At 44.8% G+C, this 18446-nt stretch overlaps 1 protein-coding gene across 2 annotated transcripts in view; it reads right to left on the reverse strand.

The window, feature by feature from the left end:
- Positions 1 to 12127: 12127 nt before the first annotated feature.
- The window catches only part of LOC130256077 (BEN domain-containing protein 5-like), an 858262-nt gene continuing 851943 nt past the window's right edge, over positions 12128 to 18446 (reverse strand). The window contains exon 13 of one of the 2 annotated variants that reach the window (XM_056497342.1): positions 12128 to 14406. In XM_056497342.1, coding sequence (XP_056353317.1) covers positions 14283 to 14406 — 124 coding nt within the window. In that variant the 3' untranslated portion in view covers positions 12128 to 14282. The remainder of the gene's footprint in view (positions 14407 to 18446) is intronic. The other variant, XM_056497343.1, reaches the window with a different exon arrangement.

The following is an 18446-nucleotide window of genomic DNA, read 5'->3' on the forward strand; positions in this document are numbered from 1 at the left end:
CTGCTAATAAACAAGTGTTTTACTGGTGCCATTGCTCACTGGAGTTAAGGTTGTTTAACGTGTCGTGTCGATAACACTCTCCCATCCCAAATTGAAAGGTTTGGATTGTGTTGTTAGAGGCCAGAATGAAACTGGCATTGGCACCTTCTGGATTTGCTCCATCCTGTTATTTCCTGATCAAGTTCATTGGGTAGTGAGACATCCCATTAGGGGAGCACCCTCATTGGGTTGTGATCCAGGCTCTGTCTGTTCCTTCTGCTCCCCAGAAATAGAAAACACTTGGCAAGAGCCCTCTCCTAAACTATAGATGCTGCTGTTTTAGGTAGGTTCTGGAGGGGTTAATGTTATTTCTTTCTCCACGAGCTATGGCCAGTTCAGCAGAGGTAATGAACCCTCACAGCAGTGGGAGGATAACTCTACACATTCCTGAAATAGAAATAAAATGAGAAATGAAGCAATCAGAATTTGCTTGGTGATTATGTTGACAACGTGCAAGGTAAACATCAAAGTCAATACAGCAACAGGAGAATGAGCCAGAATAACCTTCTGTGCTGGCCATAACACACACATAACCTTCAGCGTGGGCTGAAGCTGTAAATTAAAGGGAAAAAATAGGAAACTATCAGTTCTCCTATGAAATTATCCATTTTCCTGCAGCTGCAATTTGAGCCAGACCTACTAAAATTTCTGGCAAAAATTCAGGCCCTGTATTGAAGGTATCTTGGAGGACAAAAGTCCCTCTCCTGCCAGATACATGGACAAAATTCACTACCTCCAATGAAGCAACAGTAAGGCAGATTTGAAGAAGCTCAGGTCAGCACCTTATAGAGCCCACCGCCCACTTCTGTTCACATCATGCAGACATTTCGTGTGCTCAGTCACAAAGCTTAAGTAAATCTAGCAAAAAGGGCTGTGGAAGCAAGAGAATGAAAAAAAAAGTTTGGAGTTGTGGAAATCCAGAAAGTTTTAGTGGATCCATCATGCTGTAGCTGCACCTGAGCTTTAATGCTTAATTATTCTGTCTGGGATGAATCGGATGCTGCGTTTATAACTTCTTCTACCCAGAGAACTTTCCACCCTGCAGTCCTTTGGGGCCTGGGGGTATTTAATAAACATGTCAACTACCACTCTTCTTTAGCTTGAATGCAACATCTTGTTTTGTCCTACTGAAGAACACTCCAGTTTGAAGTTTACAGAGCAATTAAAGACCCTCATGGGGCCCCTGATATTGTCAGCATATGTAGATTAGTAATTGTCAAGTTTCTCCCTACAGCTGAAGAGCTCCGAGTCAAATTCCAGAGATCATCAAATATTCAGATTTCAGTGGGCTTTGTGTCATATACAACATAGTGGCATAATTAAACTAAAATGTTTCTTTTCTAATACACTTTTGGATCTGTATATGTTTCTATTTTTTTTAATTAGCTATGATCACAAAATAAAAAAGGACATCAATCTAAAGCTGCAACTTTGCTGCTTCCAAGAAGTCACCCTGGTAGTAGCTTTCTCTTTCGAAAAGTTGGGGTTTGGGGACCACACTTACACTGCCATGACTTGCAGAGGCCTGATGGAGCACAAACCCCAGCAGGGTGAAGGCACAGTTCTTTCTCTGACTTGTTTCCAGTCGACATGAGGGCATGGGCCATGGTGCTGCCATCGTGAACCGAGTCTTCACTGACCTGCTGGCTTGGACTAGCTCAGGTTTTAGTCTGTCCTTAGCTAGTTCTGATGTCTGTGAACACTGATGCAGATAGAAATTATATTAAAAAGAAAAAAAAAAAAAAAGAAAAAAAGTACTTTAGAAGTCAGAGAAGGGAATTAGTATAAAGATCTTCCCAACCCAGCCCACTACAGGCCAATGCTGTAGTGACTGACTCCAGCCTTCCCCATTGTTTGAGCCCTTTGCCTGCCACACTGGGTAATCAAATACTCACCTGAATTTAGTATTTATTTGCCTGAGTGCTGGACAGGAATTTTGCTGGCATGCTTTGAATCTTGCACGGTCCAGCTCTTGGGAGATCAAATAACTGCTCTAATACAGTAAAATGGAGTAATAATAGCAACTGGATGAAGCTGTTCTGCATTAAGAATAGCCTGTGCATGTTCTGCCAGCTGGATCCCCTGGCTGTGGGTTCTCACATCCACTGGATTGTGATCCCAGGGCTTGGAAGGGTCCAAGTGTTGGTCACCTGTCTGCATCCATCACTGGAGTCCCATCTCATTGAGCTGTGTCTGTGGACAAAGCCTGTAGCATGGGGGAAGTTCTTACAAACCTCTCTGATGTTTTTGACCTACAAACTGAGATTTTAAAGCTGCATTTGGGATCTGAAAGTTTAATTCCTGGCAAAATGGAAAAGAATTGGACTTGGAAATTGTGAAAGCAGCTTTAATAATCTTCATTACAGCATGTTACATAAAAGAGCTAAGTTACTGCTCATGAGGAGTAAATCTTAATTTCCATGCTATTCATATTTCCTAGGTGTAGCAGAGGACAAACTGGCTGTGCTTGGAAGTTGACAGAAATGTTTTGTTAACCCCAGAGTGCCCATGCACACACAGGTGTGCTCTTACTTGGACTCAGACAAATGTTCCAAATGAGCAACATTTCAAGTGAGTAGGAAATCCTGTTTGTGTGTCCAGGAGGAAAGTCTTTATTACCTCCATTACTGCACTTCAATGGCACTTCTTCCTCTGTAAATCCCTTCTTATTTGTCACAACTTCCCTGCAGTGCTGAATGCAGGCAGCTCTGAAGGCTGAGATCTTTCACTAGCCCCAGAGCAGACAGCTGAAGTATTTCCTTCCCAGCACAAGGATAACCTGAAGCCAGCAGGTAATTTCAGAGTGGTTTTCTGCAGTCTCAAGATGACTTTAAAGCAAAGCTCTATTATTTTGCCTCCAAATCTTTCAAGCCTTCCATGTCCCCAAGCCCCTTTGTGGACTAAATCACCATTTCTTGAAAATCACTTAAATTCTTCCCACTGTTGAGTAACACCCTTGTTGAGGTGGCTCTTCTCCACTTGGTCCACTGCATGTGGCATAATATAGTGCTGCTTTCTTTTCAGAGGCCTTTTCCTGTGCCAGGCTGTGGAAACTAGATCCAAGCAGCACAAAGAAAGTTGGATCTGGGTAGCCCAGGAGGAGATCTCAAGAGTCCCAATAAAAAGAAGATCAAAAACTTTCCTCACATTTTTCCTACGATGATACATCTCAAAATTATTTTTTTTTTTGTCCTGTATCATATCTTAGACCAAGCTGTTTTTCCCAAGTGAATTGCAACGTGGCCTTTGGTTCAGTGAGTTTAAGTGAAGCGTGGCTATCTGGAAGAAGGAGTGTTATCTGTAATAAAGTAACTCCTTCAAATTTATTTTCTTGATCTTGTACTTTGGTTGGGCTGCCAGAGTCTTAATGCCTGGGGAAGTATCTCTCACCTAGGGCCCTAATTTTAAAGGACTTTAGATTTTTAGGAGCTGGATGGCATCATCTGCTTGCATGGATTTTGTCAGTATATTCCTGCAAGTGAGCCAGCCTGAGCTGTGTGCTAATTTCCCATCTCCTCTTTGGCTGATGACAGTCCCTGGCTCAGTGAGATTTCACTTTTGCTCAATGGACTCTTCTTTCCCTGCCCTCCCTGAGATATATTTTCTAAGCACCAATTTCACTCCAAAATTAAAGATGAAATTTAAAGATTAGGGACTGCAGGGTTGGTTGTTTTTGTTTTTTTTTTTCCCTTTTTCCAAAGGCATTTCAATGTCTCATACTCATTGATTGAGTTAGGTATCTAAATCATCCAGAGCAATCTGGCCCCCATCCCAAATTAGGTGATGTAAAAGGCCAATTTGCCTTTTAAAAGCTCTCCAGTTTAACCTCCTGCTGTGCGATTAGTGCCACGCGCAATAAACACATTGTGAGCGGCGCGCCGAGGGCAGGTGTGGGTGAGGTAATGGATCCTGCACTGCAAATGCCAGAAATATCAAATACTGCCTGCACCAGCCTCAGCCCCAGTCGATTCTAATTACTTGAGTGGACTGACTCCAAATTCAGATGTGCTGTGGTGTGGCTGAGGTCAGGGTACAGTACATGATTCTTATCTTAATACCACTGTAGTTCTGGAAAGGTCAAACTGAGCATCGTGCAAGGAGAAGAGGTACCAGCTCTGTCAATTAGTCTTCACTCCTTGAACAAAGGGGTGAAGATTGTGTCTCTGCTGAAGAGCGTTCTGACATGCTGCATATTTAAAATAAAAAACAAGGAACAATGGAGGAATCATTCCTGCAACAATCCTTAACTGAGCCTTCCTGAGCTTTGCCTGAAACCTTGGAGAACTTGGTCTGCCAATCCTTTGAACTACAAATTCACCAGAGTCAGAGGCCAGGGAGGGCAGCACTGCCCTCCAGGTAGGGGTAGTTTTCCAGTTCTGGCCATTAAGAAAAGCCAGCTTGTCCTACCAAATAACATGTCCAGAAAACATTAAAACCCTTCATTTGTATGTTCATTTGTAGGCATCTCTGCTGTTGGAGGAATTGCTGATGAGTGGGGCACAAGGCTGAACTTCCCTTTTCCACTTGCTTACCACTATCCCACTTGAACAGTGTAAAGTACCTCCAAATAGGAATGTTCCCTGTGTGCCAGTCATAGCATTTTGTTGTTTTGCTTTAGTTTTTATAACTGTATTAGGTAGTGAACGTGAATATCTGGGTTCAGAGCTGGTTTTAGTTGGGCTCAGCTCTCTGTTAGGAGGTGTTATTATCTGAACCCATTTCCAATGTAACTTCCCAGGAGCCCACACATGAGACAATATTTTGTTCCTTCTCTGAAAGCAATAGGCAAAATTATTGCTAGGCCCAGAGTGTGATCCCAATCCATAGCCATTCTGCTCATTTAATTTCAGCTATCTCTAAAGTGTTAACTGCTGAAAGCAGAAACATGAAACCCTGCAATAGAGAGAGCTGATTAGAATTCAGCCACTGTATCACCCGTAAATAGGAAATGAAGAATACATGGCTGTGATTAATCGTCCATAAATGGCCATTGCCTGCTTCCTCTGCTCCATACAAACACAGTCCACATATTTATTCAGCTCACCAAAGGAGTAACAAGATCATTCCTATTTGTTAGGACCTGGGATTTAAGCAAGTACTTAAAGGGGAGCTCGGTTCTTGTGTGTCTGTAGACATGCACACACATCTGCTCTTCTGTCTGAATTTCACTGTGCATAAGATAAATCAGAATATATTTTTTTAAAGGTGTACTTACCTATAGATCAAAACACAATGAGATGCAAAACCATAGCGATGTCAGTTTTAGTAAAGCAATTTTTATGATATCACAAACATCAGTCTCTAAGGATTGGCAATAGTTGTACTATTAAGGAAAAAAATGTATTGGTTTTTATGCATTGCAGCTTGGCCAAATCTGATACCAGGACACTGGGAAAAGAAGAAAAAGAATCATGTGATGCACAGAAACCTGACAAGTGTCTTGAAGCAGTGGTGGGTAAAGCCTGTTTTCACCAGTCATGGATTCAGTTCCATTAGAGCACCAGCTTGCCTGCTTGTGGTTCAGCTGAGCTCAGTGGAGCAGAGCTGCCTGCACCACTGCTCCCTGGCAAAACACAGGAACATCTTTCCTTTGCTGGGATTTGCAGTCCAAGGGCTGCATCTGTGCACAGAGTGCTGCCTCCAGTGCCTTCACCCTCTGCTGTCACTGGGTGCTGGGTACACCAGGCATTTCCCTGGAAATACCATTGCAGTGGCAGTGCTGCTCTGGGAAGGGGAGGTGACACTTTGGAGATCTGGTTCATCTGCACCCACTTTCCTGATTGTCCTGAAGCAAATCCCTTGGTTTCTGAGTGCCCCAATTCCCCAGCTGATCAACAGGGACTGTGAACTACAACTCTCATTAAAGTCACTGCAGATCAAGAAGGGAGAAATGCAGCACAAGAGCAAAATATTGATATCATTACCCTGCAAAATGGTGAAATTGCTGTGAAATTGCCAGTAAAATTGTGAAAATCATATATGAGAAACAGGAAACAGAATCACAGAATGGATGATGTTGGAAAGGGTCTTGAAAACCCTTTGTCCATCCCCTCTGCTCAGGCTGTTACCTATGTGGGGTTGACCAGGGGTTTTGAATCTGGCTGGGTTTTTGTATCTACAGGGATAGAGACTCCATAGCATTTTACCACCCTCATAGTAAAAAGAAATTTCTTGTGTTCAGATGGAATTTCATACATTTGTTTTAATTTGTGCCCTTTGCCTCTTGTGCAGGATGTGGTCCCCACAGCTCCCTGAGGAACCAGTGAGGCCCAGATGGGGGCTGCATGTCACCAGATGTGATTTGATTTTGTCCAGTCACCTTTGAAATCCCAGTGTTCATTCTTTTTTTCCCCTCTTGATTTTCCTCAACAGGCTGCTTTTGCTTGGTTGAACCAGTGGTTTAACAGCCTCACATCACCTGGAGGTGCTCTGGCACCACCCAAGGGCTCCACACCCCTAGGAAATCAGCAGAGATTGCCCAGCAAGAGGGAGCCTTTCCCAGGTGAGCCTGTTGTAAAACAGTCATTACCACCACCACAAGATTTCTCTTCCAGGAGAAAAAAAAAACCTCTCTTGCCTAAAGATGTTATCATGCATAATTCAGGGAAGAAATCCATACTGCATTTAAAAGATTACATCTTATCATCCAGGGTACTTATTAGCTTGATGATTTAAAAGTAGATGGGGATAGAGCCTTTCCTGCTTTTCTGCAGTAGCATCAGTGCTGTGTGCTGATGAGTGATGGCCTTGTGGCTTGGTTTGTGACTGAACTGCTTTTCTGATGCCAGAACTGGTCCAGATGGGGTGGAGAAATTCCCAGTTCATGGTGAGCAGCCCTGGCTCTGTTTGTGTGTGGGTTTCATGGCCACCATCCCTCTCCCTCCTTTGGTTAAGTTTGTGGCAGGCAGTGCCAAGGGGTCAGTGGTGTTCAGCTCCTCTGGTTAATGCCCTGCCCAGGAGCACACAGCACTCCCATCTTCCCAAGGGCAGAGAAGATGCTTTGGGACAGCCAAGGGCTGGATACTGAAATGGTGAGGAGGTTGGAACAAAATTCAGGCAGATTTACCCTGGACACCACTAGCTGTTCTGATGGCCCTTGGTGATTTCCAAATACATCTTCCCCTTCCCAGAACATGCCCTCCTTTTGACCTGGCATGTCCCATGCTGATGGAACCTCATTCAGAACAGGGCTGGGCTTCCACCTCTGCCCTCATACTGTGCAGATTGTCACCATTTTTGTAAATCAAGAAAAATCTCTGGTTTTTTTTTTTTTTTTTTTTTTTTTTTTTTTTGTTTTTTTGTTTTTTTGTTTTTTTAAAAGTTTTTGAGACTTATTCTGGGCTACATGCATTTAATTACGAGTGAAAATATGATGAAGTTGAGTGAGGATGCTTAGGAAGTCTTGATTGTTTATCAAATATATCCTGGGCAAGCAAAATTAACCACCAAAAGGTGGCACCTGCACTGATTGTAGCAAGTTGGTACATGGGGGTTTCTAGGGTATTTCTGTGTGGCTTTCCACACAAGCTCTCATCTCACAGATTTCCCAATTATATCATGGACTTAGAACTAACTGATAACCTGAGGACTCTGATGTCCACAGCCATTTCAGGCAGAAATCCTCAGATGAAGGCTTGGGATGTCTCAGGATGGCTGAATGACAGCTTGGTCCAGGAATGGGGTGTACTGAACATGGAGTGTGAGAGAGAGTCAAAAGGAAGTATTATGCAAAAATCCTTCTCCCATTTCAAGGTTGAGAGGTATGAAATGTCTGCATTTAACAGTCATTATTAATTACTGTTTACTCTGTGCCAACACTGCCGTGGGAGCATCTGTGGTGATTTAGCCCAGCACCCATGGCCATCACTCAGCTGGCTGCTGTGACTCAGCCATGGAGCCTCATTCACTTCCCTCACTGGCTCTGTGACCCACTTCTGTCCTGCTTCAGCTCACTTCATCTGCCTGAGTCTTGGGCCACCATGTGAGAAATGGCTGTTTCCTCACATGGAAAAAATTATATATAAAGCAACATTAGTATGAGGTAAAAATCGTGCAGGTTTGGATAGCAGACATGAATCACAGAGATAAATATTCCTCACCTTATCCTAAATCCTGCCATATCTGATGTATAGAAGAGCTAAAAGTTGCAGTCAAGATTTCCAGGGTAAAGTCCTGACTTTATTAAAAATAGCAAAATGCTTTTTCACCTAAAAAGACCAAAGGTTCAGCCCCTCGAGGCTGAATCATAAACTATGTGTGACCCATGTTCCCATGTCAAAAAAGGGAGAAGAGGAGGGGGATTCAAGACTTCCATGCTGAAGAGCATGTCTATGCTCTAGCCAGTTTCCTCAGCTAAACTGTGCTTCTCCACCTTTTCTCTACCTTCTTCTTCCTACTCCTCAGACATACTTGGTGTTTTCCACTTGGTGACTCAGCATCAGCTGCTCAAACTCTTTGGGAGTGTGACAGGGCTGTGACCGACTGAGAGGGAGAAGAAGTCTGCCTTAGGGGACACAGGAATGATTAAGTGCTAAGTACAACGTGAATTTGGCAGAAAACAACATCCCCACCAAGAGCCTGCTGTCTCCCTGCAGGGCTGTGCTCAGCCTTCAGACTTGTGAACACCAGCGAGCAGATTTAGTGCTCATGGCAGCTCTGGAAGGGGCATCACACAAGGATAATGCTCAGGGCCTAAAATAATCACACCTCTAGAAACTTATTAATACAGCTTTAAAACAGGCCCTAAAAGCTATAGAACAATCCTCATCAATCTTAGCAGTACATGTATGGAGCAACCCCAAAAACTCCCCACTTCACCTGGCACCAAAGGGAAAAGAGAATAAATCCTCAGCATTTGTTCAGGCTGCTTTGGTTGAAAGTATCAGGGGTAACAACCCCAAAAGTGCAAAATGAACAGGGGACCCTTAATACTCACGGTAATTCTGTGTACATAACAGGGAATCACAGTGGGATATTGACTCCCTTATGGCTGTGAGAAAGACTTCATCACCAATGGCATAGCTTGCTCTAGTACTCTTTTCTTCCAAAACTAGTTGGTAATAAAACCTCCCTTCAGATATGCAGGCTATTGGTAGTGCAGTTTGAATTGGCTAGTTTCTGTTCTCACTGCTTCCAGACAGTAAATTTCAAAAGCAGCATTTTTATACTTCACAAATTTGGACTCTTTAAAACATTTTTGATGATAAAGAACTTTTTTGATGAAAGACCTAATGAAAAAGGAAAATATCTTTTATATCCATGCCCATTAGTGCTGATGCTCCCAGTCTCCCCAGTGTTCCTTCCACAGGAGGGTTCAAACTGCACTGGAAAGCATTTCATCCTTCCACGTGTGCTGCTCTGCCATGGAGAGGTGCAGGAGATGTGAAATAAATCACCCCCCACACACTGACCAGCTGTGGCAGCCCCTGACAGCCATGCTGCTGCAGTGCATCCATGTCAGCTGCCTTGGATCTCTGCTCAGGGGCAGCAGATGGGCAGGAACGTGAGTGATGAGAGGAGCTCCTCCGTGCCCGGGCAGAACCGCAGGGACGTGGGGCTGTCCTGGAATCCAGCACCCCAAAAACGCACAGTCCATGGCACACTCACCTCCAGGGGGGATGGGGTGATGGTGGGTCACTCTGCTGTGGTGTCCATGCCTGGAGGTGAGTGCTGCAGTGGCCAGGCTGTGCCCATCCTCCCCAGCCACAGCAGCTCCATCCGTACACAGCGCCGTGCAGTTTGCTCTTTGCTGTTAAACTGTGGTTATAGATCACTGAATACTGGTACTAAAGCACAGGGAAAACCTCCATCAACTCTTGCAAAGTGCTTTGAAATCTTTTTTCTGCACAAGGTCAGAGAGGCTTTAAGGGGACGAAAACCAGCTCCTTTGCCAGCCATACCAATTGTTTTCAGCAACCTCCAGTGGAAAAAGAAACAGAGTGAGCTCTGCTTATGTATCATTCCCATCCAGCACCATTCCTCTGGCTGCTGAGGAACCAGGTTTAACTTATTTTTATGTGCAAAGAAAGAGGTAGGTAGACACCAACACACACACATAAATACATGGAGCACATACACATAAACACACACAATGTAGGAGGCAAAGAGAAAATCTGTACCTGCATTTGCGATATCTTCCTGCACCAGGTAAGGAAAGCATCTTTTTCCTTTTAACTGGCTGCTGTACCTACATTGTTTCCTTGCAGTCTATCTTTAGGTTATAGCAGTTCACAAGGTTTTTTTCAGCAGATGTGTTATTCAATTACTTCAGGGCTTTTCCATTTGTAATATTGCGAAGCAATGATAGCCAGCAGACTTCACCTGTCTTTTAGAGATAGCCAGCCTGGTAATTTTAACTCTGCCCATTTTATCCACACCAGTAAATCTCATAACATGGTTATAGAGAGATTCCAATTTTTGTAGAACTTTCTCCTGGGAATTCCTGTATACAATATTGCCATAGTCTGCAATGGACATAACCTGTGATTGGATTAATGTTTCCCTAGTGAAGAAGTCAAAGCATTTCATGTTCCTATAACTGGTTTGCAGCTCTGCAGTAAAGGTCTTTGGTGTGGCAGAGAGAATAATTGCAAACTCAGCCCCAATCAGAATATATAATCCCCTCACAGCAAGGGTCTAATTCAGTGCAGTTGGACTGCCCGTGCAGGGGTTTGTAGAGGGATTTTCTTGTCAGGAGAGCAGAATGCAAAGAAAACAAGTTAATTTCAGAATTTTAATATTCATCACCCAGTTCTGTACAAAGGGAGGCTAATACATTGCTACTGCTCCAAGGGAGAGCCCTGCAGCACCCCAGGCAGGGAATGTGGAGAGGCAGGGAGGGCTTTGCAATGGGCCACTGGTCTCCTCACAAGAAAAGCCCTCCACTCGTGTTCAGATAAACATCTGTCTTTATTCTTAAGAGTAAATACCATTCTGGCCAAATAACAGCCTAGTTTTGGACCCATAGTGGCTTCTGAACCTGGTGTCACATTGCCTTGGTTCTGACACAAGTGACTAATAAGGAATTAGTGTTGGGAGTTCCACATGCATTACTTACATCTGAGCCATGGATCATCTCCAGGAAAAGGAGGCTCATGGCAGGCCAGAAGTAGGTTCTGAAGCAGGATCTGCCTGCTCAGGTGGAGGAGGAGAACTTCAGCATTCACATGGGAGGAAAGGGAGCTAGAGGCTGGGAACAAAAGGGTCTCCTATTTTCAGCCCCCATGCTAGTCTCCCCAAACAATGGGATGTGTAAACCCTTAAGCAAACTAGCAGAGACCCCTCAGTGAAAGAAAGGCTCAGGCTTCCATCCCCAGATGCTCAGGGAGAGCTTTCAGTGTATTGGAGAACCCTGAAAGCAGCTGTGGGTCTCTGAGGAAAGCACCATAATGTCAGCTCTGCCTATGGGGTTCAGGGGAGATGTGACTGGAAAAATTGGGGAGTGGCAACTGCGGCTCGGCCAGAAGGTGCCAGAAACAAGCTGAAAGAGGAATGAAATGGGAGGCAAGAGCAAAGCCTTGAACATGACATTCTGGAACAAGGATGGGGAGGATGGGTTCCAGGACAGGCGTGCTGCCTGGCTGAAGAGCAAGGCAGATGCTCTTGGCAGATAACCTGATGTTTGGATGTTACAGCATTGCTAGGCAGGTGGAGAGGATGGGAAGAAGGTTAGCACCATGGGACTTGACAAATGGGATGTCATCATTCCCCATATGGGTAACTGTCTCCAATCTGTGCTTTCTGTGCCACTGAAAGGTTGGAAAATCTCAGCAGAAAGGCAGCATCTCTGGCAGAGATGAGCAGTCTACTTTAGGTCTGTCCTAGGACCTACAGATTTCAGGCTGTGGGGAAGATACCTGTGCACAAAACAAGTAAGAAGTGGAGACAGTGATTTTGAGGAAAATCCAGTTATTAAATCTAAACTTAAGAGACTGACTTTTACAAGTCTGACAGAGGGAGCCTCTGACAGCTGATAGCAGAGCAGCACAAGGGCTTCCCAGAATCCAGCCTTCTTGGTTTGGAAATTATCTGGGAGCCTGGGAGAAGGAAGAAATAGAAATGAAACAACACACATTCCACAGCTGCTTTTATCACTTTATTCATATTTCTAGAGTAGGCTTTTTAGCAGCTAAGCAAACATTGAATCTCTCTCATTATATATATATATATAGAAACATCCAAAAATAAATAACAAAGAATTCTGCAAGTGTTTTTGCAATGAACATAGGAAAGAACATTTTTACTACAGTAAACCAACTTTGAAAGTCTTCCACTAAAACCCTATAAAACTCAATGATAGTCATAAATTAGCACTAGATTAATTCAAAGGAGAACTTATCCCCCCTCTACGTACCTTGTAATCCATATCTCCAAGAGGTCATTTTAATTATCACACTGTCACTGCTATTCATTACTCTGCTTTTGGAGACAGAGAGCCAGCACTGTGCCTTTTGGATGCCTTGGAATTCATCATATGAAGGCATTTGATTCACCCCAAAAATGTACACAGTTTAACCCTCTCACCTTGAAATATTGATGGTAACAGGTTTCCTTGGTGTTTTAAATAATTTTCCTTCCAGTGGGATACCCCCTTCTTGCTTGTCAGAAAGCAACTAAGGAAAGCCCAGCTAATTGGTGACTAATGCACAGGTGCATTCAGCTCAAGTTTTGGCAGATTCTGAGTGCCTTGTCCTTCTTCAGAGGCATGCAGAGCCAAACTTTTGTCCTCACTCATACCTGCTCACTCTTTCTGGCTGCAGTAATACAAACTGGATGAAAGCCATGTGCCAGTGGCTCCCACAAGGTCCACTGGAATGTGGGACCCAGCTCAGCTTGACTCTGTTCCTAGATCGTGGCGTTCCTGTCCTGGGAAAGAGGAGAGGGACAGCCAACACATTTCCTTTACTAGAGAGCAGTGTCTGGGGTTAGTACTTCTTCAGGGCCACCCCACACCAAAAGGAGCTCATTCAGTCGTGTTTCACTCATCCTTTTCCCCTCTTTCTTACTGGGTCTTGGCACCTTCTCTCTCTCAAGCCACCATTCCAGCCCATCTGCTGGCAGGAGACTGAAGAGAAGCTGCTTCCCAAGGCTTCTGATGGGTTAAGGAGCACTTCTAAGCACATTCTCCCTTTCCATCCCCTGGGACACATGCAGACTCCATGCTGGGTCACTCTCTTTTTGTCCCCAGTGTGAGAATCAAGGTCAGCAGACAAGACTGCCTAGTGACAGTGGCTTTGAGCAGAGATTTCACATGCTGTCCATGTAATGGGGAGGTGCTGAGGTTTTACTTGGGGTTTCTTACACAACTCTTTGTTCACCCCTTTCAGCACCACTCCTCTCTCACAGTGCCTCAGTCACACACCAAGTCTGGTCTTTCTAGACCCCAAAGAGTTTTTGATGGAGGACCACTGTCCCTGCCTGTTGGACAGGTCTTGCAGCAAGTTTCATGCTTGCAGCCCTTCAGCCCCATTTCTCATATGACCCCTCTCCTTGAATGATCTGACAGAAGAGCAAAAAACCCAGCCATGCAGTGGGTGATAAACTGCACTCTGAGGAGCACCTGCCTGGCTCCCAGAAGCTATTTATCAGGCTCTCTTAATGCAAGCTAACAGGACTAGCACATGCAGTAGGCATAAAGGCTTCTGAGCCTGACACTAAAAGGGGAGACATCACATGGTGCAGTACAGGAGCCAGGACTCCCTCGTTAGCTCATTGTATGGATTGCCCCTTTAAAGAGAGAGAGGGGGACTGGTGGAGGAAGGGAGAGGCTTTCTCATTTTAACAAATAGCTTTTTCAGCCACTGCAAATGATTTCTGCAAATCTATCAGTTCACTCTTCTTTTCCCCCCACAGATAGGAAAAAAAAAAAAAGCCCTGAAATTGATTCACCATCTATAAATAAAAAAGAATCAATAGTAAAATTTCTAGCTGATTTCCCTCTCCTTCTTAGCTCCCTGGACTATTTGTTATCTTAGAAATATTTGTCTGGGGAAAAAAAAAAAGAGAAACATCATCGATTCCTGACTGCGACATGTTCCTCCGCCTTGCCCTACAGCTCTCCTCTCCTCTCCTCTCCTCTCCTCTCCTCTCCTCTCCTCTCCTCTCCTCTCCTCTCCTCTCCTCTCCTCTCCTCTCCTCTCCTCTCCTCTCCTCTCCTCTCCTCTCCTCTCCTCTCCTCTCCTCTCCTCTCCTCTCCTCTCCTCTCCTCTCCTCTCCTCTCCTCTCCTCTCCTCTCCTCTCCTCTCTCATTCTTTGCAGACAGACGGCTCCTTGGCATGTGCCTGGCTCCTCCTGTCGGGTGTTCCTGCAGCGTGGCTGTTCCCCGGGCCCCGCTGGGCAGGGCATTTGTAGGGTGGCACGTTGTCCTTCCTGCCAAGGGAAGAGAGAGGACAGGTGTTGTCACACAGGGTGTCCCAGCAGCAGGTGAGCTGTGTGGGGTGTGCTCTGAGCACAAGCCATGTGTGATGTCTCACAGTGAAGTGTGTCTGTAAGGAAGGCTTTGGCAGCTCCAGACACATTAGAGGTGGTTAAAGACCAGCTGGTCCCATCCCTCTCTGGCCAGAGCAGGGTTAGTCCTTCCAGGAGGCTTCAAGGGCTTTGTGCTAGCTCTGAGCTAGAGAAAGGTTCCATTACTTCTCTTTAGGTGAAGCACATCCCACTGTTTTCTCCAACTGAGGTTCCTGTACAGCTCAAATATTTCCCTTCATTTCTGCTCATGAACAGCCCTCCTCTCACTGTGAATATTTCCTTCTGGGGCACGTTTCATTCACAGGGTTCACACATCTGCTCACAGCTGCATTGCCCCCACTGCCAGGGGTGCTCACAGCTGGGTCAGAGTCTCTGGGGACAGACTCTGATTGTGTGGCCAGGGAACACCCAGCACCCAACACATGATGCCAGTGCTTCCAGCAATCCAGACCAGTGCCTTCAAAGAACCCACTGAGATGTGATACTGCTGTTTCACTGTGCCCATAGCTCCAATTATCTAACTCCAATTATCTAGCATTCATGCCAAATTTCAGTTGTCAGTACAGTTTGGAGTTTGCAGTGCCCCTTTCAGGCTGCAGCCCCAGCAGAGCTGTGGGAGTTTTAAAACTGGCCTCCAAAGGAGCAGGGTTGTGATAAATACAAAGTGCTTTTTGCAGTGATGCCCCAGGAGTTCACAGGGTAAGAACTGAGCTTTTCACAACCCAGCACCACAGAACCAGATCCCCAGCTTCCCACAGCTTGTCTGGTGGGAAGACTTGCTTTGTAACACTTCAGTTCCTGATAAGGAACTGAATAAGTCTCACTACTTGTTTCCCAGACAAAACACTCCTCTGTGTGTGTTTGCAGTATGCATGATGAATTCTTGCTACTTTAAGGAAGAGTAAATCTCTACTATCTGTTAATTCTGTAACATTTCCCTTCTATTTATTTATAGAGCTGATGAAACCCCAGTTTTCTTGATCCCTGCACCCTGAGTCACCCCAAGGAATGGGGCCCCTCTGCAGTGACAGAGAAACCTGCCTTCTTCACCACACAAGTGTGTATTTTTCAGTGCCTCTGCTTTTATTTGCAGGAGGATGTTTCAATATACATTTTAAAAAAGTTGTAATAGTGTAGCTGCTGATGGGGCCCAGGGCTTAGAGGGCTTTACCTCCACCAGCCCTCCCCACTGTCACAGCTGCCACCAGTTCAGCATTTATTGCATCTCTACATTTCAATCACCAACCTAAGGCATAATGGTATTTTGAAGAGATAAACATTGAGACAAAAATAAATAAATTAGGACCCTGGGAGGGAGACCTGAAAGGCACAGTGGAGGGAGAACAAGCAGTTTCTCTGGTTCTGTGCATAATTGCATTGACGTGCTCCTAGAGAACACTGGAGACCCAAACATAGCAGCAGCTGTGAACCGAATGGAGACTCCTGAAAAGCATCAGAAAGCCAGCCAGGCAGCCCATCCCTTGCCCTGGGCTGCATCAGCACTGCCTTGCCACTGCTGACAGCCTTCCAGCCTGCTCCCAGGGCACAGCCAGCACTGATGGGCAGGCAGGCTCAGCCCCCTTTTCTCTGCACCACTCCAGTCACTGCTGAGTGTCACTGCCACGCTCCTCTGTGCAAGTGAAAAAATATAATGCAAGATATGCAAAGAGGATAAAAATGGGTTTTTAGCTTCCTTTTTCCTCATTTGGTTAACAGAGGAAAAGGAAATCCTGTCATGCCAACAGCACTTACAGGTGAGATTTTTAAACACTGGCATTTTTCAGCCATCCACTGAACTGGAGCATCACGAGAATCAACCACTCAGTTCACATCAGGTACTTGTGACAAAGTGGGGTTTTTTGGCCATACACCCAATTGACAGTCACAATCAAATCACAGCTCTGCTAAATGTTCATTGCACAGACAACAGTTAATCTTGCAGCCATGCAAACTGTTTTGCAAATTGAAATCTCAGAGGCATAGCAATTACAATACCAAATTTATACCACATCTCTCACTCAACTAATTGTACATCCAAAAAATCACCACTTGAATAATCTGAATACATTCACCTTTACAGCTAAAAAAGCCTCTGCTACATGCTTGATCTCAACACAATTTTGAGTTACAGAACCCCATGGGAAAAAAATGCCAACCTCTGATTTCAACAAGAAAATTGCTTCTCTCTAAATACAGCAGATGCATAATTCACACTGAGGTCTAACAGCCTGGTGATTTTTACTCTGCAAAATTGGGGATGTTGCTATTGCTGCCTGTAGCTCTCCCAGCCCATCTACAGGAGGACAAGCCCTGTGTAAACCTGCTCAGAATGTAGTGTGCAAGTTCACATCCAAAACAACTGCACCTGGATTTCTAATTGTTAGCCAATCTTAAAGGCCTTAAAATGAATTAGCAGACTTACAAACTGGGCTGATGTTTTGGGTGAATTGAGGTTTACAGAGCCACCAGTGGAGGCACATTTGTGATGCTGTGGCATTTTGAGCTCTTTCACACACACATTTTGTGGCTTTTGTTTCCATCTCGTGAAGCAAGGAGAGGTGGGGAGATTTGAGCTAGTGACTTTGCAGCTGGTGTATTAAAGAAAGTCAAAAGAGAAGAGAATTGGTGTTTAAATTGCAAAGGGAGGTAAAAATAAAGTTATCTAAGCCATGTGAGTGGGATCAAAAATGAGTCATCAAGGCTGGAAAATGGGTAACCTCTGATCCCTGAAACTAAGAAATCTGGCTGCTGTCGTGTTGCTGCTGATCTAATTTTTACACTTTCCCCTCCATACAGAGGAGACACGTTTCCATTGCGCCCATCACAGCTAAACAATCAATGCCTGATCAGTCCCAGTGCTTCACTCTCAGGGATGCACAATTACCAGCACCATGTCTGACACTGCAAGGGGAGTGCAGTATTTTCTGGGAATGCCTGACAAGCTTCAATTGTAAAGAACACAAAGCAAATGACCCGGCAGATAATGACAGCCAGCGCCCTGGCAGTTAGATAATGTGCATGCTCCAAAGCAAGGCCAATTAGAAGCAATAAAAACAAATTTGAGATGTTAGAGCAAAGGTCAGAAATCCTCAGCCATTACCACAGGCTTGATTTTTCTTTTTTTACAGGAGTCACCAGTGCCTGTCTCCAGTGAGTGAGGATGTGGCTCACACACAGCCACCCTTGAGGACCCTGGAGCTGGAAGCTGCACAGAGCACAGGGATGGGGTTTGTCCTCCCTTTTCCTAAGGAGCAGCAGGACAATAATGGACTGCACTCACCTGATGAGATGCAGCAGAAAATGGCAGTCTCTTCAGCTCCTTCAAGGTACCAGTTTGATATTGGGATTAACATGCTGAGTGCATCAGACATTATCCATGCCAACCCACCTTTCTCATAGGTCCCTGTCTCTGCTTTCAGAGCATCACCAGGCCAGGGTGATGCATGAAGTAACACAAATGCTGTAAATCTGCTTATTGAGCCCTGGCTTCCTCAGAGCAACAAGACCAGGGAAGGAGAAGAAAAGCAGGTGGGTACCTGCAGGCATACCTGTGTGAGGATACCTGTGAGAGCTAATCTAAATACATTTAGGGTTTAAATGCAAAGCTGATTAGTGTAACCACAGCAAGCTCTTATGTGATATGCTCCCTCAGAGTTAAAGTAGCCATAATTCAATTTATTCATTTAGCTCATTTCCAAAAAAGTAAATTAAGGTGGAGTAAATTAAATTAAAACAGCTGACAGCACTTTCATTTTGAAAGGGATTGTTAATGTGGGCCCAGTCTCCTTCATACAGTAATGCAGGTTATTTTTGGCTGCTAGATCCCCATCAGGCACACCAGCTCCCCATCCTACAGTACTTTTACACTCCCTCTCCAGGGAGTCTCCAAGAGCAGGACCAAGCTGGACACGTATTTGGGTGTTTGCATGTGCTTTAGTGAG

Source organism: Oenanthe melanoleuca, chromosome 8 (genome assembly GCF_029582105.1).
Source record: "Oenanthe melanoleuca isolate GR-GAL-2019-014 chromosome 8, OMel1.0, whole genome shotgun sequence".
In the NCBI taxonomy this organism is placed as follows: domain Eukaryota; kingdom Metazoa; phylum Chordata; class Aves; order Passeriformes; family Muscicapidae; genus Oenanthe; species Oenanthe melanoleuca.